Source organism: Taeniopygia guttata, chromosome 34, assembly GCF_048771995.1.
Source record: "Taeniopygia guttata chromosome 34, bTaeGut7.mat, whole genome shotgun sequence".
NCBI lineage: Eukaryota > Metazoa > Chordata > Aves > Passeriformes > Estrildidae > Taeniopygia > Taeniopygia guttata.
The window spans coordinates 831781-849819 of NC_133059.1; the positions used below are offsets into that span (position 1 = coordinate 831781).

Consider the following 18039-nt stretch of genomic DNA (forward strand, 5'->3'; position numbering starts at 1 on the left):
AAACAAAACCCTATGAGCTACCCCCTTTTCTTCATTTATGTACAGATGAAAGGGTTTTGCTAGTGAAGGTAAGCTTAAAGTTGAGATTGGGGCTAGTTTTAACTTCATTTTTCTTAGTTTTTCACCATCTTCTTTGCTCCATTTTATATCATCTCCTCTGTCAGTTTATTCACACAAAAATTTTACTGCCTGTGTGCATCCTTCAATCTACAATCTACAATATCCCAATAATCCGAATATTTTTCTGATTTCCCCCTTTGAAGAGGGAGGGGGAAGGGATAGAATTCCTGTGATTCAGTCTGGGTTGAGCTTCTGACTACCCTTACTAATCACATTGGGTGCCTCCTCGATTGCCCCGGAAAGAGCCCATCTCTGCACGGAGCCACGTTTTTTCATTTGTAAATTAGGCCTTTCTTTCTCTGCCATCTGTGGTTTTTGCAGCCCCGGCTGCTGCTTCTGGTATTTTAAAACTTTAAGAACCTTTTTGTACAAGCACAACTGACTTGATGTATATTTTATATAAGCACGAATTATTCCATAACATATATTACAGTGGGGATGCAGAGATCCCCCTGCAGGTCCGTGGGGATGCAGAGATCCCCCTGCAGGTCCATGGGGATGCAGAGATCCCCCTGCAGGTCCGTGGGGATGCAGAGATCCCCCTGCAGGTCCGTGGGGATGCAGAGATCCCCCTGCAGGTCCGTGGGGATGCAGAGATCCCCCTGCAGCCCCTGGAGGAGCCAGGCTGGAGCTCGGCGATGCCTGAGAGGAGGCTGTGACCCCGTGGGCAGAGGGGCCCCGCTGGAGCAGCCTGGCCTGGCAGGACCGAGCCCGTGGCACAGTGACCCACGCTGCAGCACTTGGAGGGGGCTGTGCCCCAGGGGATGGACTCGGCTCGGAGAAGTTCCTGGAGAAGTCTCGGCTGGGAGAGAGCGCAGGGTGCAGCAGGGAACGACTCCTGTCCCTGAGCAGAGGGAGAAGCCGCGGGGGATGAGCTGAGCACGGCCCCATTCCCTGTCTCCTGCCCTGCCGGGGGAGGAGGTGCAGCTGGGAGCAGGGAGGCGTGGGGAAAGCTGCATTTAAGGCTCTGCACTGACTTCTCCTTATCCTGCTCTGAGTCTTTGGAGTTTTCTGCCAGAAATCTCTCCCCTCCCCCGCTCACCCACAGGGCTTTGGGCAGGTTTCCCTTTTTGGGGGAAATCAAAGCGAAGCACCGATGCACTAATGAGGGGCAGGAGAAGGGAGGCTCCCGGGCTTCCCGCAGAGCCGGAGGCACGGAAGGCGCAGGGCCGGGAAAGCCGTGGCGGGAGGTGCGGAGAAGTTTGTTTGTGTGGGCAGCTCAATCCCGCCTCGGGCCCGGGCCCGTCCCGGGGCTGTTGCTCATCTCCGGCTTTGCCCTCACGCAGCGCGGGGGGCCCTGAGAGCGCGGGGCGAGTCTGGGCCGTGCGCAGAGCCCGCCCCCAGCTCGCTGCCATTGGCCGCTGGTGCCGTCAGTCGCGGTTGCGGCGCGCTGATTGGTGGGAGCGGGGCGCAGCACGGCCCCGGCGGCGGGCTGAGGGCGGCCGTGGGCGGCAGCGGCGCCATTGGCGCCGGGAGCGTCTGTGCGGGCCCGGGAGCGGCGGCAGCGGCCGGAGCGCGGTGAGGCGGCGTCGGCGGAGCTCGGAGGCGGCCCCGGCGCAGGTGGGAGCCGCGCTGGGTTCTGCGGGGGCTCGGGGCTGGCTGCGGGCGGAGGGGGCGGCAGGGGGCTGCGGCGGGTCGGTGGTGCCGTGTCCGGCCCGTGCTGGCCCCGGGCTGAGGGCGCGGCGGGAGCGGCTGCCCGCGGTCTCCTTCCCGCCGGGGCCTGGGCAGGAGCCGCTGCCGGAGCAGCGCTGGCTCGGCCCGGCTGCTGTGGGTAGGACCGAGGGGGCTGCCCCGCGGCCGGGAGCGTGCGGGGAAATTCCCGTCGCCGGAGGTTTCTGTGGCCGGAGGAGAGCGAGGAGTCCTGTAAAAGTGACTTTATTGCTGAGCAGGGGGAGAGGCCGTGGGGCATTTGCCGTGCGCTCCCTGCCATGGTTGTAGTCCGCAGCCTCCTTTTTATCCTCATTTTCCCGGCCGCATCTCCCTCTGCCTTTGCCCACGGGCTGAGGTCCTTGGAAGGTTCAGACTTCCCGATGCGCCTGCTGCCTGTCCTCGTTAATATGCACCCTCCTTTTGTATACCCGCCGATATTCATGGCTCTGTTAAGCCTTTGTTCTCCTGGAAGTTCGGGAATTTAGCGGGACTTTGAGCAGCTGTCTGGGTCAATTTTTGACATTTATTGGAACTGAGGGTTTCTCCCGTAGCTTCCTTATCTACAAGTGCCTGTCTCTCTCTCCAGGCAGATTCACTCCTTGACTCTGTTTTGTTCTTCCCGGGTCCTCTTTGGTTTTGGGATTATTCTCGGTGCCCTCATTCCCTGTCCTTTTGTAGCCTTTTGTGGATCAGGAGGCCTGGCTGCCACCTGCATCCCTTGGCTCAGCTGCTGGATGAGCTGCACTGCCAAGGTGTGGAGCATGGTAAAAAGATGAGAGTTGCTGCAGCACAGAAGAGGAGAAGCAGCATTCGTTTAACCCCTGGTGTGCCGGGAGCCACGAAAGCATGTCCCATTCCCATCCTTTCTGTGTTTGGACCAATACATAAACTGCTCTCCTATTTCCTTTGTTATCTTTTTCAGCACTTTCCCTTTGTCATCTCTTTGCCAACAGCAGTTTGAATCATTTAGTTTTCCACAAACTCCTGCTTTTTCTGCTAACAGAAAATCTGGTCCCATCCCCTAGTGAAATGTTGTGTTCCTCATTTCAGTGGATTGGTCAGCAGGAAGGTCAGGAGCTGGAGCTGTCTGGTTGGTTCTTATTCCGAGGACAGTTTGTAATGTAATGATGCCATTGAAATGATAAATGGGTTCTCAGTCTCCTGATATGAATTGGTTTGGGTTCCCAGGGGCTGGTCCATGGTGTTGTAGGATTTGTTCTGGTGGCCCTTCATCTTTTCCCCATTTTTGGGTGCTCCCTCAAGCTGGGGCTGCATGAATGACTGCATTTTTCTAAATACAGCATCAAATACTTGAATTCCAACTAATTTCCCTGGACTTGTTCTAGCAAAAGCCCCAGTGCTCTGATACACCCTGTACAGCACAGACAGTGGCAGCAGATGTTGGAGTGGGCAGGGGGATGATCCCCCCCTTATTTTAGTGAAGTTTTCACAACATTCTCCATTTGCTGTTTCCTTTTGCAGCTTCACCCATTTCTGTTTCAGAGTCAGATCCTCCCCATGGGCTCTGCCTTCAGCAGTGCAGATTCCATCTGTGCAAGCAGGCAGAGCTTGGGGTGAGGGGCAGAGGGAATCAGCCAATTCCTGCCCCAGGCAAGAAGAGCCAGGTACATTGTCCCCACTCTGCCCCAGCAGTGTTAATTTGCATTTCTAAAGCTCCTCTCCTGGGTGCCTGTTTATGAGTTAAGGGGGTCACTTTTGAATCTCTTCTAGTTTTGCAAAATGCAGCCAGAAGCTGAACATCGAAGAACCCAGACCAAAATTTTGGTATCTCTAAGAGCCACACAGAAACATACACAAAAAAAAATCTTGATGGCCCAAGAATTTCTTTGGCGTGGCCCTATTTAACATTCACCTACAATTCCAATTTCTTTTCTGAAAGAAAATTTCTTTTCTGAGTCCGAAAAGAGCCACAGCTGAGGCATCAATATTTTTGGTTTTTCATTTTCTCAAGTTTTATTCACTTTCTCCTGTCCATACCACAGCATGGAGGCTGTCTGGGGTTACAAAGTCCTACAATGTTCTGGCTGGAAGAGAGAATCCTCAATCCAGCCTGTGTAATTCCCTATTAATTCTCAGACTTGTCTCTGCTCCTTTTTTCTCCTGGATAACGTTACTTCTGAGATTGCCCACACCTTCTCTTGGTCATTCAACCACGTAACTTCAGTCAAAATATGTCCCAAATATTTAACGTTTTTCTCCACCATTTGCACTTCTTGCCTTTATACTCAAAAGTTGTTTTTTATCTAGAAAATTCAGCCATTTCATAGAGGCTTTGTCTGCCACTTGTTCTTGTGCTCCTCATTGGAGCCATCTGATTCCCTCAGTGGCAGGACAGGAGTGCTGTAGGGAGACATCCCTGGCTCCAAGAGCCCTGCCTTTAGCAGGGACTCCATACCAGGCTGTGAGCCCTTCCTTCCCTCCCCTGGAACAGGGTGTTGCTTGTCCTGGTTGCTTCCAAGTAATTTGGAGAGGCTCCACATCAAATTTTCCCTCTGGGGCTGCCCACACCTCTGGGTTCCCTTCAGCACAGGCCTTGCCAGACATTTGACACAAAGGTACAGCAGCAATAGCCTCTGTATCACCTTTTACAATATTACAATGCCACCATCGAATTCCTTCCTAATTAATTACAATCACAGCAGGAAGAGAAAGAAATTAGTTTATTTCAAACCTATCCTCCACAGCTCCTGATTGAACAAATGACACCAGCTCAGCTTTCCCATTTATTCCCTTAATAATGAAAACATTCCTTTACAATGTTCCCCCCTTAGGTGTAAGATTCAGAGTGGATGGAGAGGCCCCTGTGTCCATCAGGAGAGGCCTCCTCTGGATGCAGACCCAGCCTGGATGTTCTCCAGGGCTGCAGTGTGGTGGGTCCCCGGTGGGATGGGAGCTCAGAGAGCCCTGACAATCCATGTCCATGCAGGGGTGGACTCGCTCCTCCTGAGGGTGCTGCTGTCTGTGCTTGCAGTGTCCTTGTGGGCTGCAGCTGGAGCCCTGACTCCTTCCCAGGGGCTGTTTGGGTGGGCTCTGCCCTGGCCAGGAGGGCAATGCCTCTGCCAGGTGCTTGTGGCCGACGCCGTCCCCTGGGTGCTGGGGCCCCCTTGGGCCCTGGGGTTGATCCCTCAGGGGCTGTGGGAACTCTGCCATGGCCTTTGCCTTCAGCTTGGCCTTTTGCTCATCCCTCCTTGCCTTCAGCTGCTGTGCCTTTGTGCCCAAGTGCTGCAGGGCCTTCTTGTGCCACTCCTGCAGCCCCGGTCACTGCCTGTGGGTGCTCATCCTCTGAGAGCTGCTGAGCTTTCTGCAAAATCTTTCCTTTCTGCAGGGACCCAAACCGAATCCTTCACAGAAAATCCTGATCCTTCATGCACCATCATGTCATGTTTTGATGCTGGCACAATGCCTGTGTCCCCATGGAAATCCAGCTTCCCAAATAAGTGCTGTGAGATGCAATAAGGAACAGAGCAGAGCAGGCCTAAGCTTAGAAATAAAGGAGAAAGAACTTTATTAAGCTACTACTATAATAAAAGATACACACTACATCCAGAATTAAGACCTTCCAAAACATTCCTCCTCCCTGCACCCAAACTCCAACAAATCACAGTGGGACACAACTTGGACCCTTAATCAGGTCATCACCTTTCAGATAATCAATACTCAGTCTATCAGGGGAGAGAGGAGTCTCTCTTGCACCACAGACCCCCAGGAAACACAATTGCCACCTCTCGTGTTTCCATGTCACACATGGCACTGCCCAGAGAAAATGTGCCCGTGTGACACTCTCCTTGCCATGTCACAGTGCCCTCACCGCCGTGCATGGACAGACTGCTCATAGGGCTCCTTTAAGGATGCTTTGCCAAGGAACAAAAGAAACAACAGTTCACTTTTCATTTTGGGAACAGTCCCCACCCATTTTCCTCCTCCCCTGGGGCTGAGGGTGCAAATGGAGATCTTCTTCCTGAAGACAGAGGGCATCACCACACCCTCCTCAGCTTTCCTCTGTTCACTCCATTCCTGTGCTGGAATTTGCTGAAGCAGGTCTCTTGGCTCACCATTGCATCCCCCTAAAGATGCAGTCTCTGTTGCAGGAGAAACTGGCTCAGTCAATGGCTTACAAGAAAAGTCCAGCCAAAAGCCATTCCATCATCTCCCCCCCAACCTTCTTTCCCTAACATCTCAGGTCCCAGACTGTCTCTTTTCTCTTTCAAGGTGAGGAGGAGTAATATTTCACAACGCTTTCATTTCCCAGGAAAGGGTTAAAAGTCTTGGACTCCCCTGACTGCTGAAAGCTCAGCCCAGACCCCAACTCCCAGGGCTGGGCACCTTCCCCCCGCTTCTCCTTCTCCTCTGCCAGTGAATTTCCAGGTGCCTTCAGGCTCTGTCTGTTTCCCTCCGGTGGTGTGGGGGCGTGGGGAACAAAGACATCTCAGGTTTCCTCCCCCTGGCCTATCCCTCCCAGGCCGCAGGGCTTCCATTCCCCCACCCAGCCCGTGGTGGGCGGGGAGAGTCTGCACTCTGCAAAGAGACAGTTCTGCTGGGAGTTCTTGCTTTGAACCTGTGTTCTCAGAGGCGTGCCCATGCCTTCAGTGGCCACTCCCGGTGCCAATATCCAAACCTGACCACTGATTGCTTTGAGACCGGCTGCCTGAGAAAATTCCCTTCTATGTCCAACCATGAAAATCTGCGTTTCCAGAGGTTGCTTTGTTTTGCTCCTTGTGCTCAGGGTCCCCTGCACAGCCCGTGTGGCAGAGCCGGTGCCTGTCCTGCCGCAGTGTCCAAAGGCGGCCCCCCCGGCGGGCAGGGCCGGCAGCTCCCCGGGGCCGGGCAGCGGCCGGGGCGTCCCGCAGCCTCCTGGGGGCCGGGGGCCACTGCCGGCCCTGCCCGGGGCTGGTGGGCTCAGGCAGCGCCCGGCGCTGAGCCCCGGCTGCCCCACAGCCCCGGCCCGGCCCCGCAGCTCCCCACAGGCCCCCAGCCCTGCTCCCGGTCCCGCAGCTCTGCGCCCGCTGCTGCCGCTGCCCACCACAGAGAAACCCCTGACATCCTGACCTCCTGCTTTTCCTCTCCTGGAAACTGGGAATTCAAAGTATCAGCTGGCAAATTGTCAGGATAAGACCCTGCTGAAAAACATCCCAATCCTGAGTATTTTTCTCTTCCTCCTCTTTGCCATCATCCTTTTTCTTACCACATAGATTCCTCCTGCTGCTTCTTGCCTGAACCATATTGCTGCACACTCCCCTTCACCTGATCCCTTCCCAGCACACCAACACCCTCCATCCCCTGTTGTCCAAATCCGTTCTCCACTTCCCTTATTGCCCCCCTGGGTGTCCATGTCCTTTATTACCTCTGGGGGAATGTGCAAACTACCTCAGCATTCTCCCATGGGACCCTTCAGAGACATTTTGGGGTCATCATCCCTTTGGCCAGGACCCCTCCCTGGCTTTCCCTTTTCTCCGCTCCATGGGTGCCCTGCCATGTTCACTCCCCGAAGATCCCAGGGCACTCACTGATGAGATTTTCAGTGCTCTCTCCCTGCTGACTCTTCACAGACCCCCCCGATGTGTCACTCGTCTGTCTCCTGGTCACTCCCGGGTCCCCAATCAGTCCCCGGTGCCGCTGCCAGCCAAGGGAGCCGATCACCCAAAGTGGGTGAGGCACCTTCAGCTGCACTCCCTGCCCCAGGGTGTGCGGAAAAATTGACATCACCAGAGGTTTCTGTCCACAAAGCAGACAGAGGAGTCCTGTGAAACTAATTTCATTCCTAAAAATGGGAGAGGCCATGGAGCATTCCCCATGGGATCTCTCCAATTGTTGGAGGACACAGCCTCCTTTTAATCCTAATTCTCCTGGCCACATCTCCCTCTGCTTTCCCCATTGGCTGAAGTACTTGAGAGCTACAGACTTCCCAATCCACCTACTACATACTCCCTTAATATGCTCCCTGCTTTTATATAGCAAATGATATTCATGGCTCTGTTAAGTCTTTGTTGTTCTTCTGGAAGTTCATGAACTGAGCAGGGCCCTGGCAGAGCAGCAGTCTGTGTCATCAACTGATAACATTTTCTGAAACTAATTCCTTCTCCTGTCACTCCCTTGTTTACAGCTCCCTGGCCCTCTGAGCCTTCCCCCTCGGCCCCATCGCCCCCCGAGGGGAATTTGGGGAGGTGGGAGTGGGGCAGCGCCAAGGCCGGGCCCCCCCGCGCTGTCCTGGCGGGAGCGGCTGCAGTGGGGACCGAGTGCGGGCGGGAGCGGCCGAGAGCCCAGCGCTGCCCCAGCCCGACCTGCCCCAGCTCCATCCCTGCCCCTCGGCTGGGATGCTGTGGGTCTGGGGGAAGAGGGAGCCGGCAGTGGGTGCTGGGCCTGGGGGCAGGAGGAGAAGGGAAGGAGAAGCAGGCTTGGGGAACAGAATGGTCAAATGATGCAGGTGGCAGGAGAAGGTGGGATTGTGCAGGAGAAGGAGGAATAGCAGGAGGAAGAGGAGTGTGAGGAAGAGCAGAGACACAGGAGGAGGAGGAGGAGCAGAAGGAGGAAGCAGCAGAAGGTTTCACCCCTCCCTGTATCTGCAGCCTCCCCCAGCCCCAGGAGCGCTGCTCCCCCCACATGCAGCAGCTGACTGTGGAGGGGGATCCAGGATTTTCCCAGGGTGAATCTTGGTGTTTCTGAGCTTTCTTGGGCTAAATGTTGGTGCTTTGGTTTTATGTGGCAGCTGAATCTTTATGTTTTGGAGGAGGTTTTTGCTGACTTGTGATGTTTGGGGAGTTTTTGATCTGTATCTCTCAGTTTGTGGGATTTTTGGGCTGAATCTTGGTGTTTTGGAGGTTCTTACAGACATAAGATTCCCAATGACTTCCTGAGATAAACTGGAGCAAGGAGGAACTTCCAGTCCAAGGTACTCTCCTCTTGTTTTTTTTCCCCAAACCAGGATTTTTCATTCCCTGGGCGTGTCTGGATGGAGGAGGAGGAAAAGCCCCGGAGATGCTGCAGGAGGAGGAGCTGCAAACCCAGCCCAGGGAGCTGCGGGGAGGAAAGAGCCCCCCTGAGCCAGGAAGGCGGGCGGAGATCCAGCCAGAGCTCGGAGCTGGTGGAGAAGTCTCATGGCAGGGAGAAGCCCCACAAGTGCTTGGAATGTGGGAAGGGTTTCAGCTGGAGATCCCATCTGATCCAGCACCAGAGGATCCACACTGGGGAGAGGCCCTACGAGTGTGGGGAGTGTGGGAAGAGGTTTCGGACCAGCTCTGATCTCCTCAGACATGAGCGGAGTCACACAGAGGAGAGGCCCTTCCGCTGCCCCGACTGCGGGGAGGGCTTCAAGCAAAGCTCCCACCTCACCGAGCACCGGCGCATCCACACCGGGGAGAGGCCCTACAAGTGTGGGGAGTGTGGGAAGAGCTTCAGACAGAGGGGTGGCCTGATCGAGCACAAGGTGATCCACACCGGGGAAGGGCCTTACAAATGTTTGGAATGTGGGAAGAGCTTTGGGTGGAGCTCAGCCCTGAGAAAACACCAGCGCATCCACACCAGGGAGAAGCCCTACGAGTGTCCCCAGTGTGGGAAGAGGTTTCAGACCAGCTCCAATCTTCTCCTACATGAGCGGATTCACACAGAGGAGAGGCCCTTCCGCTGCCCCGACTGCGGGAAGGGCTTCAACCGCAACTCCCACCTCACCGTGCACCGGCGCATCCACACTGGGGAGAGGCCCTACAAGTGTGGGGAGTGTGGGAAGAGCTTCTCACAGAGCTCAAACTTGACCAAGCACCAACGGAGGCACCACTAAGGGAAGCCCTGTGAGTGCCCCGAGTGAGGGAAGAGCTTGGAGTGAGGGAAGAGAGTGAGGGAAGAGCTTGGAGTGAGGGAAGAGAGTGAGGGAAGAGCTTGGTGCGCTGCTCCAGCTCCATCCCCCATGGGAGGATCCGGAATTGGCTTTGGTCTAATCTCGGATGTCTCTCCCTGGTGGATAACCCTGTTGTGGGTGATCCCCGTTGGGTGGGGGGAAGGTGTTGGAGGGATTTCTTTCCCTTCTCCTCGTGCTGCCGTGGTTTGGTTGGTAATAAATTCCCTCCCTGTGCCCGGGCTGGGTCTGTTGTCCCCGTGCCGCTGCTCGGGGCGGGATCTCTCCCGTTCCTTCTCTGCACTCCCGGGCCTCTCCTCAGCCAATCAGAGAATGCGGTGGACAAGAGTCAGCCAATCAGAGAGAGCGGCGCTGATGACTCAGCAGTTGCCGGGCAGACCCGCAGCAGGCAGTGTTCCCCACCCGGACCCCGCCCTCCCTGCCCAGTGCCGGCCCCGCCGTGGGGTCCCCCCAAGTCCCTCCCCAGTGCCCCCAGAAACTGGGCTGGGTTTAACTGGGAAGCGTTACTGGGAACACTGGGAGCAGGCGGGCAGGAGCAGAGTGACAGCAGGGCTGGGGGTACACAGGACCCCCCCAAAATCAGCGTGGGGATGGAGCGGGGGATCCCGGCTGGGCCCGAGGCCACGGGGAAGCTCTGCGGCCGCCGGTGGCTCAGGAGCTCTGTGGGCAGAGAAACAGGGGTGACACCGGGCTGGGGGCCCTGGGGGGAGCACCCACAGTCTTGGGGAGAGGGGACACGACCCCTGGGAACCCCCTGACCTTGCACAGGTAGAACCCGAGCCCCAGAGCCAGGAAGACGAGGCCCAACACGAAACCCTCAGTGCCTGACAGCATCTTGCCGCAGGCGGCATCTCTGAGCGGTTCGCAGGGGTCAGGACCCCCCAAAAGCTCCCACAGGCACCCAAACCCCTCCAAGCAACCTCCTGGTGGCTCCCAGCCCACTCAGGATCCCCTGAAACCTCCCTCTTTATCCCTTCCTCACCTCCCCTGCACCCACCAAAGCCCCTCCTGTCCCTCTCAGGATCCCACAACCCCCTTCCAGTCGCCCCCTGCTGCCCCAGGACCCCCAAACCCTCTCCCAGTCCCTTCCCAGCCCCACCAGGATTCACCCAGACCCCTCCCAGTCTCCTCCCAGCACAACCAACCTCATCCCAATCTCTGCTTTTCCATCCCCAATCTCCATCCAGCCCCTCCCCGCTCACTCTAGTCCCTCCCAGTCACACCCAGTACCCCCAAACTCCCTTCCAGTGCCCACCAGGACCCCCAGAACCTCATCCCAGCAGCTTCTTCTCTGCTGAATTCCTAGAGGAAGACCAGGCCCAGCTACTACCAGACCTTCAGAGAAAACTCCACCCTTCTAGAGATCACCACTTCAGCAGCATTTCATCTGCCACTCCAGGAGGAGCAGCCACCATTTTAACTGGACTACTACCAACACCCTGACTCCTCAGGGTGTCAGGTTTCTGCCTCCATCACTAGTTTCATTTGTACTAATTGCATTTTTTAAATTTTTATTTTTATTTAGTTTTTTTCCTGGTAAAGAACTATTATTCCCATTCCCATATCTTTGCCTGAGAGCCTTTTGTTAAATTGTGGTAATTCGGAGGGAGGGGGTTTACCTTTTCCATTTCACAGGAGGCTTTTGCCTTCCTTCACAGACTCCTGTCTTTTCAAACCTAGACATGAGCCTTGTTTTTTTTCTATCCCTTGTGTGTGTTTTGTGGGCTCGGGCCTGTCTCTAGATCCCCTTGTGGGCAGGGGCGGCCCTTTTGGGCTTGTCGAGCCCCTTTGGGGTTCTGGGCTTGTGCCCGGAGGGTGGTGTGGTGGGCTGAAGGGCGCTGCTGAGGGGCTGCAGGTGCCCATGGCACACCGCCCTGAGAGCGCCCGGTCTCGTCTGATCTCGGAAGCAAAGCTGGGTCGGCCCTGCTGCTGCTGGGGGCAGCGAGGATGACGTCGAGGATGACATCGAGGATGAGAACCTCTTGCTCCAACTGACCACCGGCAGGCTGAAGATGGTGGACTTTGATTCTGACATCTCCTTTAAAGCCAGGTTCCACAGGGAATTTGCAGATGGGTCCACACACAGGGGGATGCTTCCAGATTTGGGCATTGCACAGCCTGGCTGGGAACCAAAGGTTCCCCCTTTGCTGGGGCAGATGCAGCTGATCCTTCAGTCGGCTGCCAGGCTGCTTTTGGCAGGGCTGGGGGCATGGGCTGGGGTGGGTACGAAATGGGAGTGGGCTCCTGGCCCTGCCAACAGCCCCCAGCACCCACCGTGCCCCGGGTGGGGCTGGGCTGGGGCAGCCAGCCCGACACAAACAAACCCCCACGGTGGGAGCAGAGGTGGGACTGCAGAGCCTGTGCAGGGGCTGCTTTGCTTTGCAGGCAGGGAAGGGCTTGGGCTGCTCCTCTGCCCTTGTTTGCTTTGGGATCACCATGGGGGCAGTGCAGGGGAAGGGAGAAAGCCTGGGCTTCCCTCACCCATGGTGGGTTTTTCCCTGGCATGCAGGGGTTGGGCCTTCCCCAAGCCTCTGACAGAGATAAGATTTTTGACCTTTTTTCTTGTTGCCCTATTTGTCTGTAATCTATTTTCAATAATTTGTTGTTAGTTTTTGTAGAGGAAGCGTTCCAGGTGTGTTCCAGTCTGGATCAGGAAGTGCGGGGCACCGCGGGCGGCTGGGACAAGGGGACAGGAGCCTTCAGCTGATGGGGCTTTCTGGTTTCTCTCCTTGCAGCCGGGCTCTGCGGGTGCTGAGGCTGCTCTGGGCTCTGCCAGGGCTCTGCTGGAGCTCAGCACCGGGCCGCAATCAGCCAAAGGAGAAATGGGGTGACCTGCAGCGCTGACTTGCTTGAGCATTTCAGCAACACAGCTCAAGTTTGCAGAGTGTACACCTCCAAGGGAAAACATGGCACCACCCAAAAAATAAACTTGTTCAATAAATTCTGAAATGAAATCAATCTGGGATGACCCCAAATGACTTTTTGCAGCTTGCTCAAGCTGTAGCTCAGCCCTTCTCTGAACAGTTCTCTCCCCCACCTGCCTTTTACTCCCCAACTGCTCCCTCTTTTCCCCCAGTGAGTTCCCAGCCCATTCCAGTCTCCATCACACTGTTGCCTTCCTTGGTGCCCCTCACCATGAGGAAGGCCGAGCCCCAGGCTTAGGGACTCATCCTGTCACTGGCTGAGGAGCAGCAATGTCTCAGAGGTCTGGTGGGATTTTAGCGTCATTCAGAGCTGTTCTCCAGCCCCCAGCTCTCCTCACTGCTGAGTTCCCGCTCCCTTTTCCTCGTCCTTGCAGCAGGATGAGCTCTGTGAATCCCCTTGAGCCTCCCCACTCTTCCCAGCCCACGCACCCACCTCAGTTAGGCTGAAGCTGCAGCTTCTCTGTCTCCTCTGGCACAGCAGTGCAGTCCCCTGTGCGGGGAGCCCCAGCCCCAGAGCACAGCACTCAGCAGTGCAGTCGGGGCTGGAGCAGCTGCCCTGCAGCCCTGGCTTGGCTCTTTGTGGCAGGGAATGCTCCCTGTGTGCAGCTGTCCCTGCAGGATGGCCCCAGGGCAGAGCCCAGCCGGGCTCCCCCTGCAGCCCCTGAAGCTTGGGGCAGACAGTGGTCCCAGAGCTGAGGTTCACGGGGAGCACCCGCAGCTGTGCCTCGCACTCTGGTGCCGTGTCACAGTCTCGTGTGCAGGGGCAGCTCCAGGGCCTTCTTCCTCTCCCTCCACCCAGGCCAGCTTGGGCACTCTTAGGGGTTTCTGCTCCATGTCAGTGACTGGATTTGTGGCTACTTGCAGGAGAGATGCCTCAGAAAACTCCGAGTCAGCAAGTCCTGCTTTCGTGCCTGGAAGGCACCTTCAAGAGAGAAGCCTCAGGAAGGCTCAGGACAGCAAGTCCTGCGCTCTGGTCTCGAGGGCTCCTGCCACAAGGACAGGAGACTCCTGTCAAGGATGGTGCTCTGGCCTCGAGGGCACCGGCAGCAGGGATGGGAGATGCCTCCGGGGCACCAAGTCCCACACTCTGCCCTGGAGGGCACCTGCAGAAGAGAAGCCTCGGGAAGGCCACAGGTCAGCAAGTCCTGTGGTCTGGCCTCGAGGTCAGCTGCAGCAGTAATACCTCGAAAAAGCTCTGGGTCAGACACGAACGAGTGCGCTGTGCGAGGACTCCTCACAGCACTGCTCTGTCCCGTCCTGTCCTGTCCCGTGCTCGGAGCACTGTGGCATGGTCCTGTCACTGTCAGCTCCTATGTCACCACGTGTCACAAAGGGCCCTTGGACACACTGTTCCATTCCACGGTGACCATGCTGCACGTGTCACAAAGGGCCCCTGCACACACTGCCCCCTGCCCTGGGGGCACCCCCAGCCCACCCAAAGTGGCTCAGGTTGGAAGGAATCCCTTCCCCCAAGCGTCCAAGACAGCCCAGCACGGTCTTTAGGAGCAGCTCAAACCATCAGCAAACGCTGCCCTGCTCTGCGGGCTCAGGGCAGCAGAAGGAGCCCCCAGGGCTGCCGACGCAGCCGCGCTGGGAAGGGCACGGGGCCCTGCACAGAAGCTGGCACGGCCTCCTTGGGACACGTCCCGGCTGGTGGCCACCCTAAACCCGCGGGTGTGGCACACACAAGGAACTGTGGGCCAGGGCAGGAATGCTGCTCTGAGCCCTGGGCCTCAGGGAGCGCTGACACCAGCAGCTGTGGCAGAGTCCCCACCCAGGCAGACCTGCCACCCCCGAGCCCTGGCAGGGCTGGTGCCCATCTCCTGCCCCAGAGACCTGTGCCCCTGGGGGACTTCTGTGCCAGAGGGAGCCAAACCCACCTGCACTGGGGGCTGTGCTCCTGCTTGGCAGGAACACCTGGAGCAACTGCTGGCAACACTTGGTCTCTGTCAGAAGCTCTTACTCCATGCCGAAATTATTTTCTCATTGAAGTTATTGCCTTCAGCACAAAAACACCTCAGTGACAAAGGCACAGAAAAATCTGGCAAGGAAGAATCCTCCATTCAGGAAAGCTTTACATCCCATTGCTCAACTCAAGTGGCTCCAAAACATTGCAAACTTCCCAAATTAATTGGGATGGCCTGAGGAGGTGAAGATTTGGAATTCTGCTTCTCATCTCAAAGCAGCAACTCATTTGCCTTAACCTCATCCATTGAGTGTCACTTTACAGAACATAACGCTACACAAAAAAAGGGCAAAACCAAGAGCCATTGTTTGGTTTGCAAATGGTTTTCTATGAAGGGATGATAATATCCTAGGTCTCTTAAGGAATAAAAGCTCTCAAGAAATGAAAGTCCACTCAGTGGTACAAAAGTAGCTCAAACAAATGAGTAGATGGCAAAAGGGCTAATCCTCCCCCTGCTCCAGATATCTAATTGTCCAGTAAAGTACAGCTCTCCCCTCTTCTTCCCTGCAGGAGAATCAGGACCATGAAAAGTCCCAAATATTCTTTCTGCCCTGCGTAACCAAAGCTGTGCCAAAGCACAGATGCTGCCTTCAAAGTGACTTGAATTCCAGCCTAGAGCTCTCACCTTCCAGAAAACTCCTTCCCCAACACCCCACTAACACCAACTTCCCCCAAACTGCTGCACAGAAGCCCTCAGCACCCTGTCAGGAACCCCGGCTGTCCCTGTCCCTCTGCAGAGCTTTCCCACCCTCCAGCAGACGCCCTGGTTCCCTGCACAGTGCCGTGGCATGGCCTCAGGAGGATCTGCTCCAAGGGCTTCCCCTGGAGCAAGCTCAGGCTGCCAGGCCTATGGTTCCTGGATCATCCTTCCCACCGAGCCTTCCTGTGCACGGCTGTTCCATCTGCACCTTTGGGCTCAGCTCAGACTTCTCCACTAAACCAGGAGTGCTGGTAAAGGATGGAGAGCAGCCTGGCAAGCTCTTTCTCCAGCTCCCTCTTTACTCTTGGGGAGGTAGAACCTTCCACAGGAAAGCAACTGATGCCACAAGGAGGGGTGGCCTCAAGCACCTTTGGCAATGAAACAAAGCCTTTGTTTGACATAAGTAAGCACAAGCAAGTCACAAAAGTAAACACGTAATTAGCACAGCCGTACATAGGAACTCAGCACCAGTTAGCATAAGAAAAACCTGGCAGGCCTAACTTGACCTGAGAGTGACTTGACACAAAGCTTTAGACATAGTCTGCCAGAAGAACTAAGGGCAAGTGTGGAGTCAGCCCTGTGCAGGGAAGCCATGAGGAAGACTTTGTGTTGCTTTAGGGCATCGAGACCGCTCCTGGCCAGTGCTTGGACATCAGCTTCAAGTATAGGAATCTGAGCCAATGTATTTCCAACCCCCTGCCTATCAAATTGCCTCAGCAGCGTAAAGATGGACGGTATGTTTGGTACAATTCCTGCATCAACCCACTGAAATTTATACCTGGTGGAGGAATATTTTAGTGGGGTGCAGACCCCCGCCCTCCCGCCAGGTCAATAAAAGAGCTTTTGGTAGACAGTGCATTTGTCTGCCAATTTCTTTGAATGAGGGAGACCCCTCAGGATTGCTATATCCTGAGGGAACACCACTGGCCTTGACCTGTAGGCAGCTGCACAAGCTTAAAATCTGCTGCCTCAGCTTCCAGGACCTCTCTTGGCCAGCATCCTGACGTGGATGCAGAACTGTTGTGAGGCACTGCTGGGACCCAGCAGGACAGGACTGCCTGTGTCGTGTCCACATAGCACCCCTCACACAGCCAGGGTCATCCCGAAACCAGAGAAATGCTCAGGTGTCAGCAGAGGGGAGCAAGGAGCCCTGGGCTCCTCTCAGGGTATCTCAGCTGGGCTCGCTCCACAACACGCCCCCATTTGAAGGCCTGCTGATGCCCAGCTGCCAGAAATGCCTCCCTTGTGCTCTCCAAGATGCACAGGGAGAGCCAAGGAGCAGGACACCTTGGCATGCAAACCATCCAAGCCTTTTCTGAGGCCAGGCACACACCAAGATCAGCCAAGACTCTCTTACCACACTGCCTGGGCCACCCAGCCCAGCTCTGTGCTGGCCCCGGGCCACAGCAGCTTCCACCAAGCAAGGGCAAATGCATGTAGCCAAGAGCTGAAACACAGCAGGCAGGGAAGATGTGAAACGTGTGTGCGTAAAGGCCTTTTAATTCACAGCTCCCACAGAGAGCTTTGGGGCGCACAGATGGACAGAGATGCTCCTGCTCACACCTCTGTCCAAAGGGGGGGAATCACACCTTGCTGCAGGTGCTTGGGTTGGTCTCTGCAGGTCCAGGTGGATGCCAAACCTGCTCTTCACAGCCTTCTCCCTTGCCCTGCCCCTCTGCCAAGCAACACATGCCTGAAGAACTGAAAAGACCCCAGAGAGCCAAAGGGGGACACTTGCACCTGCTCACTGGGAGCTCCCTGGGAAGCACTTTCCTTGAGAAGCAAGCCCCTGTCCTCCAAAGGCATTTCCCCAAATGTGCGGCTTTTCTGCTCAACACCAACACACCCTTAAGAAACGCTGGCAAGGCTGAAGGACTTCATGTCCTTTCAGGACAGGCACTCCAGCTCTAGCTCCTATTCCCCCAAGTGCCTTTCCAGGTGGAGGCTCAGACGTGCAGCCCCAGGCCCTCTACAAACACAAGCTGCTCAGTGCCTCTTCACCTGCCTCAACTCCTGCCTGCGCCCACGGCACCAAGACCAGGCTGTTCCCAGCCAGAGCCCAGAGCCCTGCTCCCGCAGGACGCTCTTGCCAGCACCTTCCAGGCCTCTCTGCTGTGCACACAGCGCTTTTCATGCCCGCTCCCAACAGGCTCTGGAAGGCAGAGCACAGCCTGGCTGCCTCTGCCACCAGCACAGCCCAAGCACAGGCGGAGGAAGAAGCAGCAGGGGCTGTTTTGTGGCCATGCCCAAGAGAGCCTGGAAGGGTGCCCTCCCTCTGCTCTCACTTGGTTGCCTTTCTCACTGCCTCTGAGGCTGGGGCTGCCATTCCTGGGTTCTGGGGACCAGAACCACACCTGGGATCCCGGCACTGCCTGACAGCGCTCCAGGCTCTGGCACAGTCTGAGTCTCGGGCACCGTGCTGCTGCTTCATTTGCTCTTAGGCACACCCAAAGCTCTCTGTTAAGCCCAGATAGTCTCTGGTTCTGCCCTCTCCAGGGATTGCAGCTCCCTGCCCAGGCATTGCAGCTCGCCTGGCCAGCCCCTGCTGACTGCCCACTGCCCTCATTCACACTCAAGGAGGTCTGAGATGAAATCAGAGCACCAAGACAAGGATAAGAAAGGAGGGCCCTCGCCACCCACAGGGGAGCCAATGTTTGAGATCATCCCCAAGTCCCTGATGTACGAAAGTCTCTGCAATCTGCACAAAGACATTGTACGACAGGGACGTGAGGCTTATACAACCTGGTTACACCGGGTCTGGGACCTTATGGGTACAGGCATGCAACTGGATGGTGGTGAGGCAAGGAATTTG

General features: G+C 56.2%; 1 protein-coding gene across 1 annotated transcript in view; it reads left to right on the forward strand.

Moving 5' to 3' along the window:
- Positions 1-18039, forward strand: part of LOC121468955 (uncharacterized) — a 2238800-nt gene that overhangs the window by 357990 nt on the left and 1862771 nt on the right. Inside the window, 2 exon segments of the mRNA XM_072920965.1 lie at positions 3477-3479; positions 8890-9326. Coding sequence (XP_072777066.1) covers positions 3477-3479; positions 8890-9326 — 440 coding nt within the window.